General features: G+C 45.3%; 1 protein-coding gene across 1 annotated transcript in view; it reads right to left on the reverse strand.

The window, feature by feature from the left end:
- Positions 1-1,674: 1,674 nt before the first annotated feature.
- LOC143282817 (ras-related and estrogen-regulated growth inhibitor-like) overlaps positions 1,675-22,500 on the reverse strand; it is a 99,467-nt gene continuing 78,641 nt past the window's right edge. Inside the window, exons 2-5 of the mRNA XM_076588607.1 lie at positions 17,524-17,580; positions 12,797-12,870; positions 9,583-9,790; positions 1,675-3,616 (exon numbers count right to left, since the gene is read on the reverse strand). Coding sequence (XP_076444722.1) covers positions 3,450-3,616; positions 9,583-9,790; positions 12,797-12,870; positions 17,524-17,580 — 506 coding nt within the window. The 3' untranslated portion in view covers positions 1,675-3,449. The remainder of the gene's footprint in view (positions 3,617-9,582; positions 9,791-12,796; positions 12,871-17,523; positions 17,581-22,500) is intronic.

Consider the following 22,500-nt stretch of genomic DNA (forward strand, 5'->3'; position numbering starts at 1 on the left):
ACCTCTTTCCAAAATAGCCTCCCTTGCCTGCCCTTCCTTGTCTTTAGTTTCTGCAGTATTAGAGTTATACATGCGTGTGAATGACTGGTGCGAAAGCGCTTTGATTTGTCTCTGCACAAGATCCAGCGCTATATAAATACCATTATTATTATTATCATTATTATGTATACGAGAGGAGTGATGGCCTAGAGGTAACGCGTCCACATAGGAAGCGAGAGAATCTGAACGCGCTGGTTCGAATCACGGCTCAGCCGCCGATATTTTCTGAGTGGTGGTCTGGGCGTTAGTCATTCGGATGAGACGATAAACCGAGTTTCCGTGTGCATGATGCACTTAACGCACGTAAAAGAACCCACGGCAACAAAAGGGTTGTCCCTGGCAAAATTCTGTAGAAAAATCCACTTCGATAGGAAAAACAAATAAAACTGCATGCAGGATTTTTTTTTTTTTTTTTTTTTTTTTTTTTTTATTTTAAGGGTGGCGCTGTAGTATAGCGACGCGCTCACCCTGGGGAGAGCAGCTCGAATTTCACACAGAGAAATCTGTTGTGATAAAAAGAAATACAAATACAAATACATACCAAAGGGAAATCCAGCCATTAACGTACAGGTTATACACATAGGATTATCTGGGAGATCGAAAAAAAAAAAAAAAAAAAAAAAACACCAAGGTGAGCTGAAACTGCGAATTATCGAACGCTGGACTTTCTGATGAGAATCGCGTGCTCTAGACTATTCAACCGTACCAGTCAATATTATTTTTCTTTCGTGTCATTTATTTACTTCATGTCAATTATCTATTTATCTAGTAAGTTATTTATTCATCTATTTATTGCCATCTGATGACTATTATAATCAATTCATTAATTCAGAAAAAAAAAGTAGGGGTTTGTTCAACTGCAACGGCAAGGCTGGTTGGTCTCTGCAGCGCGATTGTGATACAAGGGACGCAAGTCATCGAGGCGAAAAATGAGCGCAGTATATAGTACAGTTGCTTCCCATGCCACACTTGATGTTCGTTTCACTTGACTGGTTGCGGCCAATCCCTGTTGAAACGTGAGGACTTGATAATAACAATAATGATAATAATAATAATAACAACAACAATAACAATGACAATGATAATAATAGTGATAAAAATCATATGCTGCTTTTGGAAACACGGTTGCCAGATCCCTTAGTCAACTTTTTTTTCTTTTTTCTTTTTTTTCTTTTTTGAATGACTGAAATGATAGGACCTCATGGCTTATTCCCAGTTTCACAACAGGCTCGCTGGGAATACATTTCGTCCTTTTTTTTTTTCTTTTTTTCCCCCTTTTTTTTGGGGGGGGGGGGGTAGGGGGGGGTTCTTATAGGAGGGAGTGGTGGTGGGAAAATGTATGTGTATGGGGGTGTTTGTGTGTGTGTGTGCAGGGGTAGGTGAAATGGAGGTGAATATATCTTTGATGATATATATACACGCAGAACAAGAGGTGCTGTAGTTCTAAATGTGATTTATATTCCACCCGAATCCCTCACACACACACACACTGTGACAAACTGCCCACACATACACGCGCGTCGGCGTGCACGCATGCATACAAGTACACACACGTGCGCACACACACACACACACACACACACACACACACAAAGAAAAAAAAAAAAAAGAGGGGAATCACGCAAAATTTTCAATGTTGTCAATGATCACATGATTTATTTCTTCCATTTAAATCACAATTTTCTCACTGCAGCTATCATAAATACACCTTTTTATCTACTACCAATTAAGTTCTCTCAATGTACACACAAAATCATATAGATAATAATAATAATAATAACAATGATGAATGGAAACAGACACAATTTGAAAGTGAGACATAATCCCACGTCCATGTGTGTAGATCTACACAATGGAACGGGATGTAAAGAAAGAAAGGACAAAAAAAAACCCAAACAAACAAACAACAATACACAAATCAAAACGCCAGGTTGTCATAATCTTCTCATTTCTGTCATAGCCTTCAAAGTATAGACTTTTTTTTTTTTTTAACCATACGTGTGTGTGTGTGTGTGTGTGTGTGTGTGTGTGTGTGTGTGCCAATGTGTGTCTGTTTCTGCGTGTATGTGTGCGTGTGAGTGTGTGTGCGCGCGCACGCGCGAACGCTGGCGCGTCTGTGTGTGTATGTGTGTGTGTGTGTGTGTGTGTGTGTGTGTGATTTCATTCCTCTCAATTTTATTTTCCTTGTCTTTTTTTTCCCCTCAAACATTCATTGCAATAATTATTCCTTCGCTCTCACTGATTCGGAGAAGTCGTTGAGAGACTATTTGCAATCTATCTATCAATCGGACTTATATCACACATCTGTAGCGATAAAATAAGTTTTGTTTGTGTATGTGTGCGTGCGTGAACACCTGTGTGTGTGTGTGCGCGCGCGCGCGCGTGCGTGCGTGTGTGTGTGTGTGTGTGTGTGTGTGTGTGAATCGTTTGCCGAAAAATCTAAACTGAATTCCGGCTGAAGACGCCTGTCCTGTTTTGTTGTTGTTGTAATTGTTGACCTCATATGACCAGTTTCAACCATTAAAAAAAAAAAAAAAAAAGGTTTGTTGGAATTTAAACATTTCTCGAGGTCACTCATCCGCTTGTCCTTGTGTGTTTGCGCATGTGGGTGCGTGCGTGCTCGATGCCGCGCGCGCGCGTGTGTGTGCGCCGTGTGTGTGTGTGTGTGTGTGTGTGCGTGCGTGCGTGTTCCATACTTCTCACTCATCAAGTAATATATTCGCAATGACCACACACTTCCTCGACGTCATCATCATCATCATACAGCCTCACACTTACGTCACACACTACAACTAAATTTGATGTCATTCGTGAGACGTTTTGACCAGATATATATATATATATATATATATATATATATATATATATATATATATATATATATATATATATTTATATGTATATCACATTTTTTTTCCCTCAAAAGATTCAGTCTAAATCTAACAAAGTTTCAAATTTTAAATCCTCGGAAGAAAAAAAAAAGAAGAAATTAAAATAATAATAATAAAAATAATCATAATAATAATAATAATAATGATAATAATAATAACCCTCCAACACACATTTTCAGTAGGTACTTTTCTTTCTTTTTTTTCTCATTTTCAGTTAAACTTTTCACACCTCACCTCTTTGATTTCATTTGATTTTCACTTTTAATACCTCGTTTAATAACTCCAGGTCTTTGTGTCAGTTCCGTTCGATTCAGCCCTTCAATCAAAATAAAAAAAATCCTCAGTCAAAAAACTCTCCACCTCGCTTTACCAAAAAGCTTGCCACACAGCCAACTAACCAACCAACCAACCAACAACCCTTGGTGGTTTTATGTGTAGGTCTGTGTGGAGTGTATGTGTGTGTGTGAGAGAGAGAGAGAGAGAGAGAGAGAGAGGTCGCACCCACACCCACACATCGCATCAGGATTTCTTGAGGCCGAACACACGGTCGAGGAAGGTCCTGGAGCGACGCTTGTAGTCGATGATCTCGCGGCACAGGGTGTGGAACGCCTCCATGACCCGAGCCACGTCCTCGGAGGCCGACACCTCCACGAAAGAGCAGCCCAGCTCCACGGCCAGGCGGGCACCTGGTGGAGGGGGTCACACACACACACACACACACACACAAACATACACACACGAGCACACGCATGCACACACACACACACACGAGCACACGAGCCCCCCCAATCCCCCACCCCCCCAACACACACACACACACACACACACACGGGCACACGAGCCCACACACACACGAGCACACGCACGCATACACACACACACACACACACACAAGCACACGCACGCACGCACACACACACACACGCACACACATACACCGTGCATGGCGTTTGGTTAATCAACATTATTCAACAGTGTTGCATCGGGCATGATAAGCCTTTTGTATGGCCAATGCCTTTTTATTTATTCTACAGTTCTGAAAAAAAGAAAAGGGAATGGGTAACTGTGCAAACAAGATGTGAAAACGAATAAATAAACGAAAGGACGACAAAACCAAATGAACGGAAAAATAGATTTAGCCTATAAGCAGATGAACAGCTACATAAATCAATATATAGATCAGTAATATAGATACATAAGATTAAAAATACCAATATTTTTTTTTTTTTTTTTAAACCCAAGAGATTAACAAAATGATGCACATGTACCGGGACATGCTGAAATGTGAACTCTCATACTTTATGTTTAACATTAATTAATCAGGGACACAGCAAACACACACACACACACTTTTTACACTGATATTCACATGCATTCCCTTTCCTTTGTATACTACTTTACTCCTTTCCGTCTAAAAACACTTACAGTGAATAGACGTTAAACTGAAGAAGAACACACACACACACACACACACACACACACCTCAAAAGCGTAACTGATCCTCGCCACCCTCACCACCATCCCCCCCCCCACACCCCCCCCCCCCCCCCACACACACACACACCCCACACACACCCACACACACACACACACACACACCACTACCACCACCACTTCTTCCCCTTTCTCACTCTCTCGCCCTTCCTCTTCAGTTACACCATCAGTGTGGGTGGTCTGACGCTACGCTATATATCGGGCCATAAATTGGGCCAGAGTTCCCACGTGCAGCTCAAGGGTAGGCAAGGTAGGTAGGTAGGTAGGCAGGTAGGTTTGTTTTTGTTTTTTTGGTTGCTTTGTCGTTTTCCTCCAGATTTACCACCCCGCAGGAAGAAAGAAAAAAAAAAAGACTCACAATTACTTACCTTTCTATATCAACCAAAAAAACAAAACAAAACAAAAAACCCACCCTATTCAGAAGCCCAAGGGGTGGTGGTGGGTGGTAGTTTGAAATTCACAGCTGCAAAGGTTACTTCGCTTGGTATACATCCTAAACAACACCCACCCTAGCCCCTAACACCCATATGGTAGTGCTTTTGGTAGGTGATATTTTGTTGTTGTTTGTGGAGCGGGGGTGAGGGGACAGGGGGTGGAGGGGGGTTGGTGTGTGTGTTTGCTGTGTGTGTGTGTGTGTGTGTGTGTGTGTGTGTGTGTGTGTGTTTGCTCTGTGTGTGTGTGTGTGTGTGTGTGTGTGTTTGCTCTGTGTGTGTGTGTGTGTGTGTGTGTGTGTGTTTGCTCTGTCTGTGTGTGTGTGTGTGTGTGTTTGCTCTGTGTGTGTGTGTTCAGGGGTAGGTAACTGGCGGGGGAGGTATCTATTTGTTGGTAGATAAGTTTTTTGACTCACTTGTGTGTGTGTGTGTGTGTGTGTGTATGCGTGTGTGTGTGTGTCCGTGATAAACTTTAACATTGCCATTTTCTCTGGAAATACTTTGTCTGCCAATACCAAATTGGTACAGCTTGAACATAGTATGAAAAAAAAAAAAGTCTTCACAGTCATACCAATAACAGGTTTAAGTCTCCCGAATTAAGCCGTATTTCCGAAATTTTAACGGTTTATTTACGATGAGATGTGTTCCAAAATCCGAAAATTCTATTAAAAATAACAATTTAAAAAATATTTTAAAAAACGCTTTCCACTGAGTATGGCCGACTGGAAGGTTGTGTTCGAAGACGACATGGCCTCGTGATTCTTCTTCACAATCAAAAGAAAAGAAACACAAATTCTAGACAGAACACTTACAGTAATACTAACTGCACCATCGACGTGCTTTCTGCATATAAGTAATCTAAAGTGGACACTGAATTAACTGGAATGAACATAAAAGAAAAACTGAATCGATCGTTTCTTTCAGCCTGTTGTAGAAGTGTTTATGCAGATCTAGAGATCTACCATGTGTTGCGATGTGCTTGAAGGAGATGGCAACGTCTCCTTTGACACCGAAAAAAAGAAAGAAGAAGAATCGAGATATGATAAAACACACAAAAAGACATGATTTAAACGGCGTTATTACATCCACTGCAATCACATCTACTTTCATCCCAGGAAGAAGAAAACGTCAACATTGCTATAAGTTTTGAATTTAGTCAACTGACGTCAGATGTGTCTCAACCTTGGGGATTAGTCTGCTTGCAAATGAAATGAAATGAAATTATGGTGCCAACCACTAAGGCCATCTCAAGGCTATCGCCACGTTAATAACTACTACAAGGGTAAAAAAAAAAAAAATTAAAACGAATCACCACTTCAAACTTTCCACTCAAAGTTTTTTAAAAAAAAACCTTCCATTGTTTAAAACCTTCAAATCTGATTAAAAATGTTCACTTCTTTCAAGAAGTCCATCAGCGTCCACGGAGGGACATCACGAAACAAAGTCTTCAAAGAAACCACCGTGTAATGTCTGTGTCTAACGTCATGCAGAGCCCAACAGTCAAGGAGCACGTGTTTCACGGTGAGAGGGAATACATGAGTCTGCTTGCATCTGAACTGAACATGCGTGGTTCGATCCCGCTCGCATGCCTGTGTTTTTTTTTTGTTTTTTGTTTTGTTTTGTTTTTCATCCAAAACTTATTTTATATATCATATTTAGTACAGAGCACTTTTCAACGATTTTTTAAAAAAATGTCTTTATTTTTCTCCTCATGATTCCTTTACTGGATAAAGCGCGAAGCACAAGTGAGTCTTGAAGGCTTTGCCTCTTGTTTGTTTTTTCTTTTCTTTTGTTTCTTTGTTTGTTCTTTCGATTTTTTGTTTGAATTTTTTGTTTGTTTGTTTGTTTGTTTTTGTTCGGGGGTGGGGGAGGGGGGTCTGAATTTTAGTAAAAAAAAACAAAAAAACCGTAAGGTTGATAAACGAACGAACGTTTGAATTCGATAGTTAATTCCTAAAGGACCACTGCCACCACACACCCTCAACCAAAGATTACCCCCTCTCCTCCACACACCCCAACACACACACGCACGCATGTACGCACGCACGCACGCGCACACACACACACACACTTGATACTGCTGCGCAGTCAACACGTTGTCAGAATCATGGATCCCTGTGGACTGAAGAACATGACTACTGGTGTGAAAGCTCGAGAGAGTGACATCATGTATTCCAGACACACCGGAACTGACCGAACATCCTGTGTGTAGAGAGACTGATCTTCCTTCACTGCGGTTCTCAGATACTTCTGGAACATTTCACCAGACTGAGCATCTGACGAGTGATTAGTTCCTAGACTGTCTGTAAATTATTCTCTTTCCGTATCTATTTTCCCGTCTCTATTTTCTATGCGTTACATAACAGAGAGCAGAGAGAGCTGCCAGTCTGAGCTGAGAGACATGTTTCTAAACTACCCTTAGCTTCACCCATGCAAGAATCTCAGCTGTGTGGCAGAACCCCAGTGACAGCACGTACAGAAAGTACATGGAGAGCCGCGTCACTGACCGCTTGGGGACCGCACAGCTGAGTGGATTGAACGTCAGAGTCACTGACGTCTAGCGCCTGGGCCCTTCTGCCTTGATCTCTCTGTCCTTATTCTTTCTTTACCTCCTATCCCTCTTTTTAGAAGCAATATATATGTGTATGAAATTTGTGTGTGTGTGCGTGTGTGTGTGTGTATGTGTGTGAGTGAGTACGTATGGCACTGAATGGTGATCAGCAAGTGTTTTGTTTGCATGGCCCATCAAAACAGGAAGTAGTGAGATGTCATCACCCTTTCCTCACATAGGCTTTCCTATTCACGCTGTCCTCTTCTCATCACTTGACAACGGGCCTATGGTCCGAAACGTCGTGTCAAAACAAAGAGGATTCAACTACCACCCAAAAGGTTTTTATAAACTTTAGTTTTTTGTCTTTGAAGAATCCTACAGTCATTTTTGTCTTCTACCCTTAGCTTGTTATCTAGTTCGGTTATGATTATTATCAGTTTATCGTTTCTAAATTTTAGTTTGTTCATCCTACTCAAGGTATTTGGTTTTCATGTGTGTGTGTGTGTGTGTGTGTGTGTGTGTGCAAAACACGTGCAACCACGTTCCTAGTTCTGAGTCTCCCTCTGTGTGTGTGTCTCTCTGTCTCTCTCTGTCTCTGTCTCTGTCTCTCTCTTTAACACATGTACCCCATCTATGCGTCACACGCACCGTTTAACAGACTGAAATCATGTGGTGGCGTTTCCAATAGGCAGACCATCGGGTCTGGTTCGTCATTTTCCAGGTCAGTTAATTAACTCGTTCATCATTATAATAATTATCCTGCCTTATGACCACCGCACAATTCGCGCGTTGTATTGTACTGAACTGCATTGAACTCAGTTTTTACTGCATCGTAATTTTTTTTTTTTTTTTTTAATCAAAACAAAATTCTCATTATGAAATTCTGATTGCTCTCCCCATGGAGTACGTATCGCCACAGCTCAGCGCCACCAATTTCCCTCTCCCTTTCTTCTGTCTGAAAGTGTTTGGTTTCCTATGAAAGTAAAATCGTGTGTGTGTGTGTGTGTGTGTGTTTGGTTTTTTTCTGGGTTTTTTTTTTTGGGGGGGGGGGGGGCGGGGGGGGGTTCGGGGGGGGGGGGGGGGGGGGCTGTTTCGTGTGTTTTTTTTTGTTGTTGTTTTTTTCAGGGATAATCCTTTTGTTGCCGAGGGTTCTTTTCAGTGTGCTGTAGGCACGATGCAAACATATACATTCTTCTTCATCCGCCCTACATCCATTGCACCTCTCCCTCTGTCCTTACTTTCTCTCCCCCTTGCTCCCTCGTCATCCTCACTCTCTCTCTCTCCCTCCAAACCTCATCGTCATCACTCTCCCTCCATCCCATCCCTCCCTCCCTCCCTCACTGCCCTCACTCTTTACATTACCTCCGTCACCATCCCTCCCTCACCACCCTCACTCTTTACCTTACCTCCGTCACCACCCTCACTCTTTACCTTACCTCCCTCACCACCCCTCCCTCCCTCCTTCACTCTTTACCTTACCTCCGTCACCATCCCTCCCTCACTACCCTCACTCTTTACATTACCTCCGTCACCACCTCTCCCTCCCTCCCTCACTCTTTACCTTACCTCCGTCACCACCCTCCCTCACCGCCCTCACTCTTTACCTTACCTCCGTCACCATCCCTCCCTCACCACCCTCACTCTTTACCTTACCTCCCTCACCGCCCTCACTCTTTACCTTACCTCCGTCACCACCCTCCCTCACCGCCCTCACTCTTTACTTACCTCCGTCACCATCCCTCCCTCACCACCCTCACTCTTTACCTTACCTCCGTCACCAACCTCCCTCACCGCCCTCACTCTTTACCTTACCTCCGTCACCATCCCTCCCTCACCACCCTCACTCTTTACCTTACCTCCGTCACCATCCCTCCCTCCCTCCCTCCCTCACCGCCCTCACTCTTTACCTTACCTCCGTCACCACCCTCTCTCGCTCCCTGTCCTCGCTCCCTTCCATTGCTCCCTCATCGTTCTCCCTCCCTCCTCCATCTCATCACCGTCCTTCCCCTCTCTCTCTCTCCCTTCCTCACCGTCCTCAACCCCCCCCCCCCTCCCTCCTTCCCCCTCTCTCATCATCCACACTCCTCATCCGCCACCACCACCACCCAACCCCCCGATCTCCCCTTCCCCCCCACCCCTCCTTCATCCCCATCCCACCCATCACCACCCTCCTCACCTTCGTCCTGGGTGACCTCCCGGTAGTGGGCCAGGTCGGCCTTGTTGGCCACCACGATGACCGGCACGTGGGCGGCCCGCTTGGCCTCCTCCACCTTGCGGCGAAGGTCTCCGAGGATCTGGAAGCTGTGGCGGCTGGTCACCGAGTACACCAGCATGAAGCCGTCCGCCCACCTCAGCACGTCCTCCCGAGCCCCGTGGTCCTCTTTCTGGAGGTGTGGGTGTTGGTGGGGTGGGGGGTGGGAGGTGTGAAGGGTGTTGGAGAGGTGTGGGGAGGAGTGGGAGAGGTGTGGAGAGTGTGGGAGAGGTGTGAAGGGTGTGGGAGAGGTGGGGACGGTGTGGGAGAGGTGGGAATGGTGTGGAGAGTGTGGGGGAGGTGTGGGAGAGGTGTGGAGAGTGTGGGAGAGGTGGGGACGGTGTGGGAGAGGTGGGGACGGTGTGGAGAGTGTGGGGGAGGTGTGGGAGAGGTGTGGAGGGTGTGGGGGAGGTGGGGAAGAGGTGTGGAGGGTGTGGGAGATGTGTGGGGGAGGTGGGGAAGAGGTGTGGAGGGTGTGGGAGAGAGTTGGGGAGGCGTGGGTGTGTGTGTGTTGTGGGGGGTGGGGTGGGGGGGAGGTTGCAGAATTCTTCATCAGAAGCAGTTTTGATACGGATGATATGGATACTTATATCTCCTTATAATTTAACTCCCCCCCCCCTCCACACACACACACCATCCCCAATATTCATTATGACCCCCGGTACACTTGGTAATAAAGACACATTCTATTCTAATCTATTCTATTTTATTCTATGTTATTCTATAGTGCTTCGTCTTCGGCCAGAGACCAAAAACAACAACCTAACATCACCGTGCAGAATAAATTATCAGAAGCAGTTTGATATGATGATATGGGTAATTACAATAATATAGTGCTTAATATTCGGTCAGAGACCAAAGAAACCGGCATCAGGTGCAGAATCAATCATCAGAAGTAGTTGGATACGATGATGCAGATGATTATAATACAGCGCTCTAATCTTCCGGGTCATAGACTAAAAATGCAAACTCTCTCAGCTGTTTTTTACGAAACACGGGGGTCATTTGCACAAACTGCTGCCTATGAATGATGAATAACTGAGATGGATACTTAATATATAACGCTTTATCTTCGAGGTCAGGGACAAACAAAAATAAACCACCTCTCTAAGTGGTTTGCAAAACACGATAGGGTCATTTGCACAAACAGACTGCCTACCTGAGTTGGGCCGATTGACAGCTGCCGTTGGGCGCTCATTAGTTGTTTCCTGTGTCATTCAATCAGGTTTTTTAATCAGAGAGAGAGAGAGAGAGAGAGATGTAGCATTTTACGTAAATGACCGTATTGTTTTTTTACCGCCTCCCCTCACCCTCCACCCCCCACCCGCCATGGAGGCAGCTACACTCCGTTTTCCGGGAGTGTGTATGCTGGTTATGTTCTTGTTTCCATAACCCACCGAACGCTAACATGGATCACATGATCTTTAACGTGCGAATTTGAACTTCTGCGTGCGTGTACACACGAAGGGGGTTCAGGCAGGAGCAGGTCTGCACATATTATCTGTGTTTGCATTTGTATTTCCTTTTTATCACAACAGATTTCTCTGTGTGAAATTCGGGCTGCTCTCCCCAGGGAGAGCGCGTCGCTACACTACAGCGCCACCCATTTTTGGGTGTGTTTTTTTCCTGCGTGCAGTTTTATTTGTTTTTCCTGTCGAAGTGTATTTTTCTACAGAATTTTGCCAGGAACAACCCTTTTGTTGCCATGGGTTCTTTTACGTGCGCTAAGTGCATGCTGCACACGGAACCTCGGTTTATCGTCTCATCCGAATGACTAGCGTCCAGACCACCACTCAAAGTCTAGTGGAGGGGGGAACAAAATATCGGCGGCTGAGCCGTGATTCGAACCAGCGCGCTCAGTTTCTCCCGCTTCCTAGGCGGACGCGTTACCCCTCTAGACCATCACTCCACTCCTGGGGAGATCGGGAAAGCCTTCTACCCTTAAACCCCCCAGGTGCGACAGGGATCGATACTCAGGAACCTCAGGCGAGAGTCCAATGATGGAACCATTAAATTTGATCACAGCACCCGTCGTTGGAGGGAGAATCATCAGGAGCAGATCCGTCAGAAACAGAATGACCTGGAGCGGAAGTATCACAAGCAGAATCGCCGGGAAAAGGAGGATACGCCGCGGATTCATCATAACTATCAGAAGCAGATTACTCGTTGGAAGCAGTGTCGTCATTAGAAGCAGATTCTTCAGAAGCAGAAACAGAATCATCAGAAGCAGACTGGTCAGAAGCAGAAGTAGAATTATGATAAGTAAATTCGACAGAAGCCGAATCACCAGAAGTAGATTCGACAGAAGCAAATTCACCATAAGTAGATTCGACAGAAACAGAATCACCAGAACCAGACGCATTACACAGAAGAAGTATAAGAAGTAGGGGAATCTAGAGGCAGAAGTATGAAGAAAAAAAACAAACCCAAACAGAATCATCATCATCATCGCAAGCAGAATTAGCATCCAAGGAGCAGTATCATCATCGGAAACGCGGGAGTCATCGTTAGAAGCCGAAGCAGAATCATCAGAAACAGAAGGATCGAAAACAGAATGAATCGTCATCAGAAAAGAAACCACACACACACACACACACACACATGTTAGTGCCGCTCTTCCCCACCTGTACCCACTCCAATAAAATAATGTCCTATTCTTCCTCCCAGTTACCCCCTATCCACTGCTACTTTTTTTCCCTACCACTCTTACCCTCTCAACCCCCCCCCCCCAACTCACCCCCTACGCCCCCCCACGCCCCCGTACCCCCCCCCCACCCCACCCGTACCACCCCTCCCCCCCCCCCACACACACACGCACACACATAAACATCCCAGTTATACTTCCAGAATGACACACTAAACAGCGACAAAACAACAAAATGAAGAAATAATAATAATAATAATAATAATAATAATAATAATAACAGTAATATTTATAGTAATAATGACAACAATAATAATGGTACTAAAAAAAAAGATAGATAAATATTATAATAATAATAATGAAAACAACAATAACAACAACAACAATAATAATAATAATAATAATAATAACAATAATAAGAAGAAGAAGAAATAGACAAATAAAAACAGAAGAGAAAAATCACAACAGCACGCGGTGCTTCCTGTGGCAGCCTACCGTGGAACGTGTGTCGAGCAGTTCAAAGGCCACCGACTCTCCTTCAATCATAGTGGTGCACTTGTACTTGTTCTCTGCAACAACCGCAACAACGACAACAACAGAACGTCAGTTCCTAAGTGCACATGTACCTTTGTGAGGAGTAGCGCTGTTTCTTTCTTTCTTTCTTTCCTCCTCCTCCTCCTCCTTCTTCTTCTTCTTCTTCTTCTTCTTCTTCTTCTTCTTCTTCTTCTTCTTCTTCTTCTTCTTCTTCTTCTTCTTCTTCATCTTCTTCTTCTTCTTTGTTCGTAGGCTGCAACTCCCACGTTCTTCTTCTTCTTTGTTCGTGGGCTGCAACTCCCACGTTCTTCTTCTTCTTTGTTCGTGGGCTGCAACTCTCACGTTCATTCGTATGTACACGAGTGGGCTTTTTACGTGCATGATCGTTTTTAACCCCGCCATGAAGGCAGCCATACTCCGTCTTCGGGGGTGCTGTTTCTTTCAATTCCCAGGATTTTTCTTTTCTTTTCTTTTTTTAATGCCCATTCCCTGACTTACCCTATGGTGTGTCCATCGAGATCGATGATGACCATCGTTGTCATCCAGATGGGGGATGGGGGATGGGGGGAGGGTGGTGGTGGGGTGGGGGGAAGGATGCTCATGAATCTATCTGTGAGTGCGCAGATGGCTGAATAGTCCAATCTGCGCACGAAATGTTCGCTGACAGTTGGGGCAGACAAAGACAGGCATATCATTGTCAGGGAGCTTGTTTGCCCGTGACTTTCTGGCCTGCCTCTTCTCAACAGCTGCAGCAGTCCTGTTGGCCTCGCACAACCTGGCGCCTTTATGAAGGATGAAAGGTCATTTTGGATGACTGATGACTTGCGCGATGAGTTTGTTTAAAGTGAAGAGGAGTTGCGCAACGTCGACCTCACTCTCTCGTCCGGGTCCACCAATTTCCAGTGGCAAGACTAAGTCGAGACGACTGGATGATGAGCACGGATGCAGTGGATGACCAAGATATCCTTTCAGTGTCTCATCTTGCTCTCTGCACTCCACAGTGCGTTGCTGTAACCGCCTTCCTCTCCGTTGAACCGATAGGTTTCTTCCGCAGATTCTGCCGGATCCAGATTTCGCATACATGGGTAGACACACCCCGGGGACCAACTGCGTGTGGCATGCACACAGCACAGTGGAGCTAGATGGCCGTCGGTGGCTCTCCTGAGCCGACGCCCTTTTATGGATCTCCATAAGGGTGTCTAGCCACCCGCCTCACCAGTCCCAGAAGGGAGCGGTGGAAGTGCCGGTTTAGTCGTCGGCAACCCGACCCTGAACAGGTTGTACTGGATTACAGGTTACCAGTAGCAGATCTAATGACCTGACCTGACTTACCCAATGTGAGAGTGGCTACGGAGGGCTTCCAGAAGACAAGAGAATCAGTGACCTGAGGGCTGTTGTCATACATGTTTAGAATGCATACATCAGAACACTAGAACATCAAAAAAAACCCTGGCAAATGTACACAGACATCGAATATTCTTAAAATGTATGCCTCAAGACACACTGGGGCAATTGCTGCGCCAGACGATAGGGGAAAGAATGAAAGTGATTAGTTAAGGTGTGTGTGGGGGGGAAAGTGGTGCATAAAAGGTAAATATGAGTTTGTGAAAGAAGAAAAAAGAAAGATGTGGGGGAAAAAAGAGGAGGATGGAGGCCCCACAAAAAAAAAGAAACAAAAAAAGAAGAAAAGGGAAAAAAAGAAAAGAAAAAAAGTGGGGAAAAAGAGGAGGTTGGAGGCCCCACTAAGAAAAAAAAAAAAAAAAAAAAAAAAAAACGTCTTGGCATCCAAAAAGATCACGCATCGACCGAACACTTACCCACATTGCTGTTGTTACTATTATTATTATTATTGCACTGGGTGCCGGTGACCGAAGAGGCGTGACTGGAATCGATTGCAGCATGTTCGGTGGGCGGGGGGGGGGGGGGGGGGGGGGGAGAAGGAGGAGCAGGCAGGGGGAGGGGGGGGAGGGGGGGAGGGGTGGCGAGAGGGGGAAGGGGGGGAGGGGCGGTACACGTGGGGCGGTGCATTGCATGCTTCACTGCGCTGGCCGGCTGTGCTGGTGGAACTGCTGGATGATGGTGAGGGCTTTACCAAACGCTCCCCCCCCCCCCCCCCCCCGCCCCCCGACCCCCGGCCCCCTCCCTCTCTGCCTCCTAGCTCCCACAACCCCCCCCCCCCACCCCTCCTCCCCGGCTCCCATCATCTGCCGTTGTGTATCTCATTCTTCCTTTCTGGATGTTTGTTATTATGCTATTATTTTATTTTATTATTTTTTTTTAATTTCCTTTTATTTTATTTTTTTGTTGTTTTATTTTATTTTATTTTATTTTATTTTTTATTCTTATTTATTTTTCTTTTTTTCTTTTTATTTTCTCAAGGGCTGACTAAGCGCGTTGGGTTACGCTGCTGCTGGTCAGGCATCTGCTTGGCAGATGTGGTGTAGTGTATATGGATTTGTCCGAGCGCAGTGACGCCTCCTTGAGCTACTGATACTGATACTGTATGTTGTTGGTAGTGCATGTTGTCTCTGTCCATCTGTCTGCCTGTTCATCTGTTGTTGTTGTTGTTGATAGTGTATGTTGTCTCTGTCCATCTGTATGCCCGTTCATCTGTATGTTGTTGATAGTGCATGTTGTCTCTGTCCATCTGTCTGCCTGTTCATCTGTTGTTGTTGTTGATGATGATGATAGTGCATGTTGTCTCTGTCCATCTGTCTGCCTGTTCATCTGTTGTTGTTGTTGTTGATGGTGCATGTTGTCTCTGTCCATCTGTATGCCCGTTCATCTGTTGTTGTTGATAGTGCATGTTGTCTCTGTCCATCTGTCTGCCTGTTTATCTGTTGTTGTTGTTGGTGGTGGTGGTGGTGTATGTTGTCTCTGTCCATCTGTCTGCGTGTTCATCTGTTGTTGTTGTTGTTAGTGCATGTTGTCTCTGTCCATCTGTCTGCCTTGTTCATCTGTTGTTGTTGTTGTTGTTGTTGTTGTTGTTGTTGTTGTTGTTGTTGTTGTTGTTGTTGTTGTTGTTGATGTTGATGTTGATGATGATGATGATGATGATGATGATGCTTTCTGTGTCTGAGACCTTCTTCTTTCTCTTCTCACTTCAGTTTTTCTCCTTTTTCTCCCCCCTCCCCCTTCTCCTTCTACGCTCTCTCTCTCTCTCTCTCTCTCTCTCTCTCTCTCTCTCTCTCTCTCTTTCTCTGTTCACAAAAGACACATACACACGCGCGCGCCGCGGCCCGCATGCGAGCGCATCGACGAACAGAGAGGAAAAACAAAGGCTGAAGAAGCGAAAATTTGCTGCTTTTTAAGAATACAAGTTTTAAGACATGAAGAGTCTTCTGTTTATACATGTGTGTGTGTGTGGGGGGGGGGGGGTGAATGTATGTAGTTATGTATGCATAACACAACAACGCAATAACATCATAACAACAATGAGAAGAAGAAGAAGAAGAAGAAAGCATTCTGATCAGACAACACTTAGAAAAAAACAAAAAAATGGAATATCGGCACCCTTGATCATGTTTGTTATTACTTTGGTCTTGCCTTTTGAGTTCAGTGATAGCCGTCCACGGCTGCTCAAATCCTCTGCTCCAAAAATGACATTTTGGCTTAAACGCTCTGTGTGTGTCAGTGTGTGTGTGTGTGTGTGTGTGTGTGTGCGTGCGCATATGTGTATATTCAGTTTGTGTGCACGCGTGCGTAGGAGCGCGCGTGTATGTGTGTGTTATTTCATGTCGTTTTTTTTTATTATTATTATTAAGTTCTCGGTGTTGTTTGGGTTTCATTTATCTGCGAATGATTTAGCACGTAGCTGTACGAGTCAGAAAGGCTTCGCTTTTGCAGTATTGTTTTGTGCTGTGCTGTGTTGTGTTGCATGGTGATGTGCAGTGCTGTACTGTACTGTACTGTACTGTACTGTATTGTTCCGCACTGTATTGAGACGTACTATACTGTGCTGTGCTGTGCTGTGCTGTGCTGTGCTGTGCTGTTAGCTCTGTACTGTACTGCACTGCGGCGCTGTTAGCTATGTACTGTACTGTACTGTACTGTACTATACTGTGCTGTTAGCTCTGTACTGTTCTGTTCTGCACTGTGCTGTGCTGTTAGCTCTGTACTGTACTATACTGCACTGTACTGTTAGCTCTGTACTGTACTGCACTGCACTGTTAGCTCTGTACTGTACTATACTGCACTGTACTGTTAGGTCTGTACTGTACTGCACTGTACTGTTAGGTCTGTACTGTACTGCACTGCACTGTTAGCTCTGTACTGTACTGCACTGCACTGCTAGCTCTGTACTGTATTGTACTGCACTGTGCTGTTAGCTGTGTACGGTACGGTACTGTACTGTACTGTACTGTACTGTACTGCAATGCACTGCACTGTGCTGTTAGCTGTGTACTGTACTGTACTGTACTGCCCTGTTTTGAACCTTTCCTCTGCACTGTACTATTCTGTTAAAGATTGAACTATATCGTTTTGTACTGCATCGTGATGAACTGGCTCAAACCTTCTAAGTTATCAAAAATGAAAGGAACATCATCATATTAATAGAAATATCGTTTCATACATGCAACAACAAAAAAATTGTACCGCCGGTAAAATAAGTGCAATAAATTTAGGATGCTAGTACAGGACTTTACAACACAAAAAAAAAGAAAGAAAAAAAAAGAAAGAACTCTCACCTGCTGACTGGTCATATTCTCCGATGAAGCGTTTGGTCAGAAACCTCACGGCCAGGGCTGGAACCAAGCAAACCACACCACAGCGACTGGTCAGAGCCCAAAGTATGTAATCATAGTGGAGTGATGGCCTAGAGGTAACGCGTCCGCCTAGGAAAGCGAGAGAATCTGAGCGCGCTGGTTCGAATCACGGCTCAGCCGCCGATATTTTCTCCCCATCCACTACTAGACCTTGAGTGGTGGTGTGGACGCTAGTCATTCGAATGAGACGAAAAACCGAGGTCCTATGTGCTAGCATGCACTTAGCGCACGTAAAAGAACCCACGGCAACTAAAGGGGTGTTCCTGGCAAAATTATATAGAAAAATCCACTTCGATAGGAAAAAAAACAACAACAAAAACTGCACACAGGAAAAAAAAAAAAAAAACACCAAAAAAATGGGTGCCGCTGTAGTGTAGCGACGCGCTCTCCCTGGGGAGAGCAGCCCGAACTTCACACACAGAAATCTGTTGTGATAAAACAAAATAAAATAGAATACAAATACAAAATATAGCAAACAGGGGGGTGAACTGCGACATGCTTATGTCGTAACAGTTATCTTTCATGGTCCAGTCATCGTCGCGGAGTGGTCAACATGACATCTTGGTCATAGTCATCAGTTATCTCCGTCACGTTCTTAAAATCATTATCTATTATGATAATGTTATTGATGATGATGATGATAGTAATATTGTTAATTCATAAAAAAATAATGATGGTATTGATAATGATAACAACAACAATAATAATAGTAATAATAATGATAATGATAATAATAATATCATTATTATTAATACTTTGTTTCTATTATTTTCATCATCATCATCATCGTCGTCGTCGTCGTCGCCGTCATAATCATTATAATGATAATCATGATGATGATGATCATCATCATCATGATAAGAAGAAGAAGAAGAAGAAGACACAATTATTACACAATTACCATCAGGAGCAGCATCGTCACCACGGTCAAGAAAAGAGAGGGAAGGGAAGGCGTAAAGATCCACACACACACACACACACACACACACACACACACATAGACCATAGTGGATGGTGGGGAAGATAAGGACAAAGAGGGATCTGTACATTGTGAGATTGGGGAGGAGGTGGTGGTGAGGAGAGGGGGGGGGGAGTGGAGTGGAACTGTCACAGAGAGAGAGAGTGAGGGGGTGGTGAGGGAGGACGGGAGAAGGAGAGGTGGGGAGAGATAGTGAGGGAGGAAATGAACTAAAACACACACACGCGCACACACACACGGACGCGCGCGCGCACGCACGCACACACACACAACATAACATAACACACACACTAACACAAACACACACACACACACACACACACACACACACACGCACACTGTTCACATCACCACCAAAATATCGATTTAAGAAAAAAATGTCCATGTCCGTTCTTTCGAAACTGAGAACAGCAGGCCCAGTCCATCTCTCAGGCTATCCGCCGCGCTATGAGCAGACAGTCTATCATCAATACTACAGCAGCCCCAGTCCATCTCTCAGGCTATCCGCCGCGCTATGAGCAGACAGTCTATCATCAATACTACAACAGCCCCAGTCCATCTCTCAGGCTATCCCCCGCGCTATGAGCAGATAGTCTATCATCAATACTACAACAGCCCCAGTCCATCTCTCAGGCTATCCCCCGCGCTATGAGCAGACAGTCTATCATCAATACTACACTGAACAGCCCCAGTCCATCTCTCAGGCTATCCCCCGCGCTATGAGCGGACAGTCTATCATCAATACTACAGCAGCCCCAGTCCATCTCTCAGTCTATCCCCCGCGCTATGAGCGGACAGTCTATCATCAATACTACAGCAGCCCCAGTCCATCTCTCAGGCTATCCCCCGCGCTATGAGCAGACAGTCTACCATCGATACTACAACAGCCCCAGTCCATCTCTCAGGCTATCCGCCGCGCTATGAGCAGACAGTCTAGCATCAATACCACAGCAGCCCCAATCCATCTCTCAGACTATCAACCGCGCTATGAGCAGACAGTCTGCCATCAATACTACAACAGCCCCAGTCCATCTCTCAGGCTATCCCCCGCGCTATGAGCAGACAGTCTATCCTCAATACTACAACAGCCCCAGTCCATCTCTCAGGCTATCCGCCGCGCTATGAGCAGACAGTCTACCATCGATACTACAACAGCCCCAGTCCATCTCTCAGGCTATCCGCCGCGCTATGAGCAGACAGTCTACCATCAATACTACAACAGCACCAGTCCATCTCTCAGACTATCAACCGCGCTATGAGCAGACAGTCTACCATCGATACTACAACAGACCCAGTCCATCTCTCAGGCTATCCGCCGCGCTATGAGCAGACAGTCTACCATCGATACTACAACAGCCCCAGTCCATCTCTCAGGCTATCCGCCGCGCTATGAGCAGACAGTCTATCATCAATACTACACTGAACAGCCCCAGTCCATCTCTCAGGCTATCCGCCGCGCTATGAGCAGACAGTCTACCATCAATACTACAACAGCCCCAGTCCATCTCTCAGGCTATCCCCCGCGCTATGAGCAGACAGTCTACCATCAATACTACAACAGCCCCAGTCCATCTCTCAGGCTATCCGCCGCGCTATGAGCAGACAGTCTACCATCAATACTACAGCAGCCCCAGTCCATCTCTCAGGCTATCCCCCGCGCTATGAGCAGACAGTCTATCATCAATACTACACTGAACAGCCCCAGTCCATCTCTCAGGCTATCTGCCGCGCTATGAGCAGACAGTCTATCATCAATACTACAACAGCCCCAGTCCATCTCTCAGGCTATCCGCCGCGCTATGAGCAGACAGTCTACCATCAATACTACAACAGCCCCAGTCCATCTCTCAGGCTATCCGCCGCGCTATGAGCAGACAGTCTATCATCAATACTACAACAGCCCCAGTCCATCTCTCAGGCTATCCGCCGCGCTATGAGCAGACAGTCTACCATCAATACTGCAGCAACCAGAGGACGATGATAACAGCCGACAGGATCAGAGGACCTTGACCTTTCCCTTTGACCTCTACCCTTTACCCACCCCCCACCTCCCCCACCTTCCCCGTTTTTTCTTTTCCTTTCATCTGAAGGTCTATCGGAGGTAAGAAGGCCATAGACGTTGCTGTGTTCTTGTTATGGAAACGCTGAGCGCTCACAGTGCAAGGCCAGAGAAACATGCTCCAGACTGACACACGTGTGTGTGTGTGTGTGTGTGTGTGTGTGTGTGTGTTGTGTTGTGTTGTGTTGTGTGTGTGTGTTTTGAGTTGTGGTGTCAGTGTGTGTGTGTGTTGAGTTGTGGTGTGTGTGTGTGTGTGTGTGTGTGTGTTGAGTTGCAGTGCGCGCACGCGTATGTGTGTGTCTGTGTGTGTGTGAGTGAGAGTGTGTGTGTGAGTGAGTGAGCGTGTGTGTGTGTATGTTGAGTTGTGCGTGTGTATGTGTGTGTTTGTGTGTGTGTGTTTGTGTGTGTGTGTGTTTCCACCACCGCCACCCTGATTCCCCCCACCTACACAATACCCCCCCATCCCCCCACCCCCTACCCCCAACAACAACTTGTTACAACAAGTTTGGAATTTGGATAGACCAGATGGTGGTGGAGATGGTTGTTGGTATTGGTGTGGGTGAGGAGGGGGTTGGTGTGGAGGACGGGGATGTGTGTTTGTGTGTGTGTGTGTGTGTGTGTGTGTGTGTGTGTCTGTCTGTGTGTCTGTCTGTCTGTGTGTCTGTCTGTCTGTGTGTGTTGACGAAATGCTTTTCCAGCTAATTGCAAGAGTTGGTATGCTGAAGACTGCAGGAACCTGAACCGACTAAACAGCTAGTTTCAGCTTGGGTACCACAAACGTGTTGATAATCTCCAACAACAAACGGGACCGCATCCGCGCTGTCAAATACGTAACCAATATTTACTAACACGTAACCAATACTTGCAAACTCGTAACCAATATTTGCTACCACGTAACCAATATTTGCTACCACGTAACCAATATTTACTAACACGTAGCCAATATTTACAAATACATAACCAATATTTGCAAACACGTGACCAATATTTACTAACACGTAACCAATATATACTAACACGTAACCAATATTTGCTAAAACGTGACCAATGTTAGCAAACACGTAACCAATATATACTAACACGAAACCAATATTTGCAAACACGTGACCACTATTTTACAAACAGTCAGAAAGAAAGCATCGGCAAGTTCGCGGCTGACCTTCAGGTCAGAAAAAAACATCACACCGGCACAGCTTTGAAAAGATCTGAATATGCTGCATGTTAATTTTTTTTTTTTTTTTCGTTCCACACGTGTCTTAATTAACATCAAGCCGTACACCCAGGTGTTGTATTTATAGTAACTGGGCGCTGCGCACTTCGTTAGACTAAAGCGAACCCTTACCATGCTTACTGCGGCAAACTTGATTCGAGAATTCTTCCGAGCAACTCATTTTGTGGCCACCTTCCTTTTGGGGGGAAATGTCCATACAACAATAATAAGAAGAATACAAACTGACGCTTTCAACAGTAATAACAAAAAATACAGACTGATGCTGACAACAGTGACAGCAAAGATACAGACTGATGCTCACAACAGTGACAGCAAACATGCAGTTTGCATGTTTCTAATCTAGTTGATGGCGGTGCCTAGCGGGTAAAGGGTGGAGATTTTACCAACCTACCAGGTCAACATTATGTGCAGACCCGCTAGTGCCTGAACCCCTTTCGTGTGTATACGAACGCAGAAAATTAAACACGCACGTCAAACATCCTGTAATCCATGTCAGCGTTCGGTGGGTTATGGAAACAAAAACATACCCAGCATGCACACCCCCGAAAACGGAAACATGGTTGCCTACATGGCGAGGTAAATAAAAGCAAAACGGTCAAACACGTAAAAATGTTACATGTCTGTCTGAGT

This window comes from Babylonia areolata, chromosome 6, assembly GCF_041734735.1.
Source record: "Babylonia areolata isolate BAREFJ2019XMU chromosome 6, ASM4173473v1, whole genome shotgun sequence".
NCBI lineage: Eukaryota > Metazoa > Mollusca > Gastropoda > Neogastropoda > Buccinidae > Babylonia > Babylonia areolata.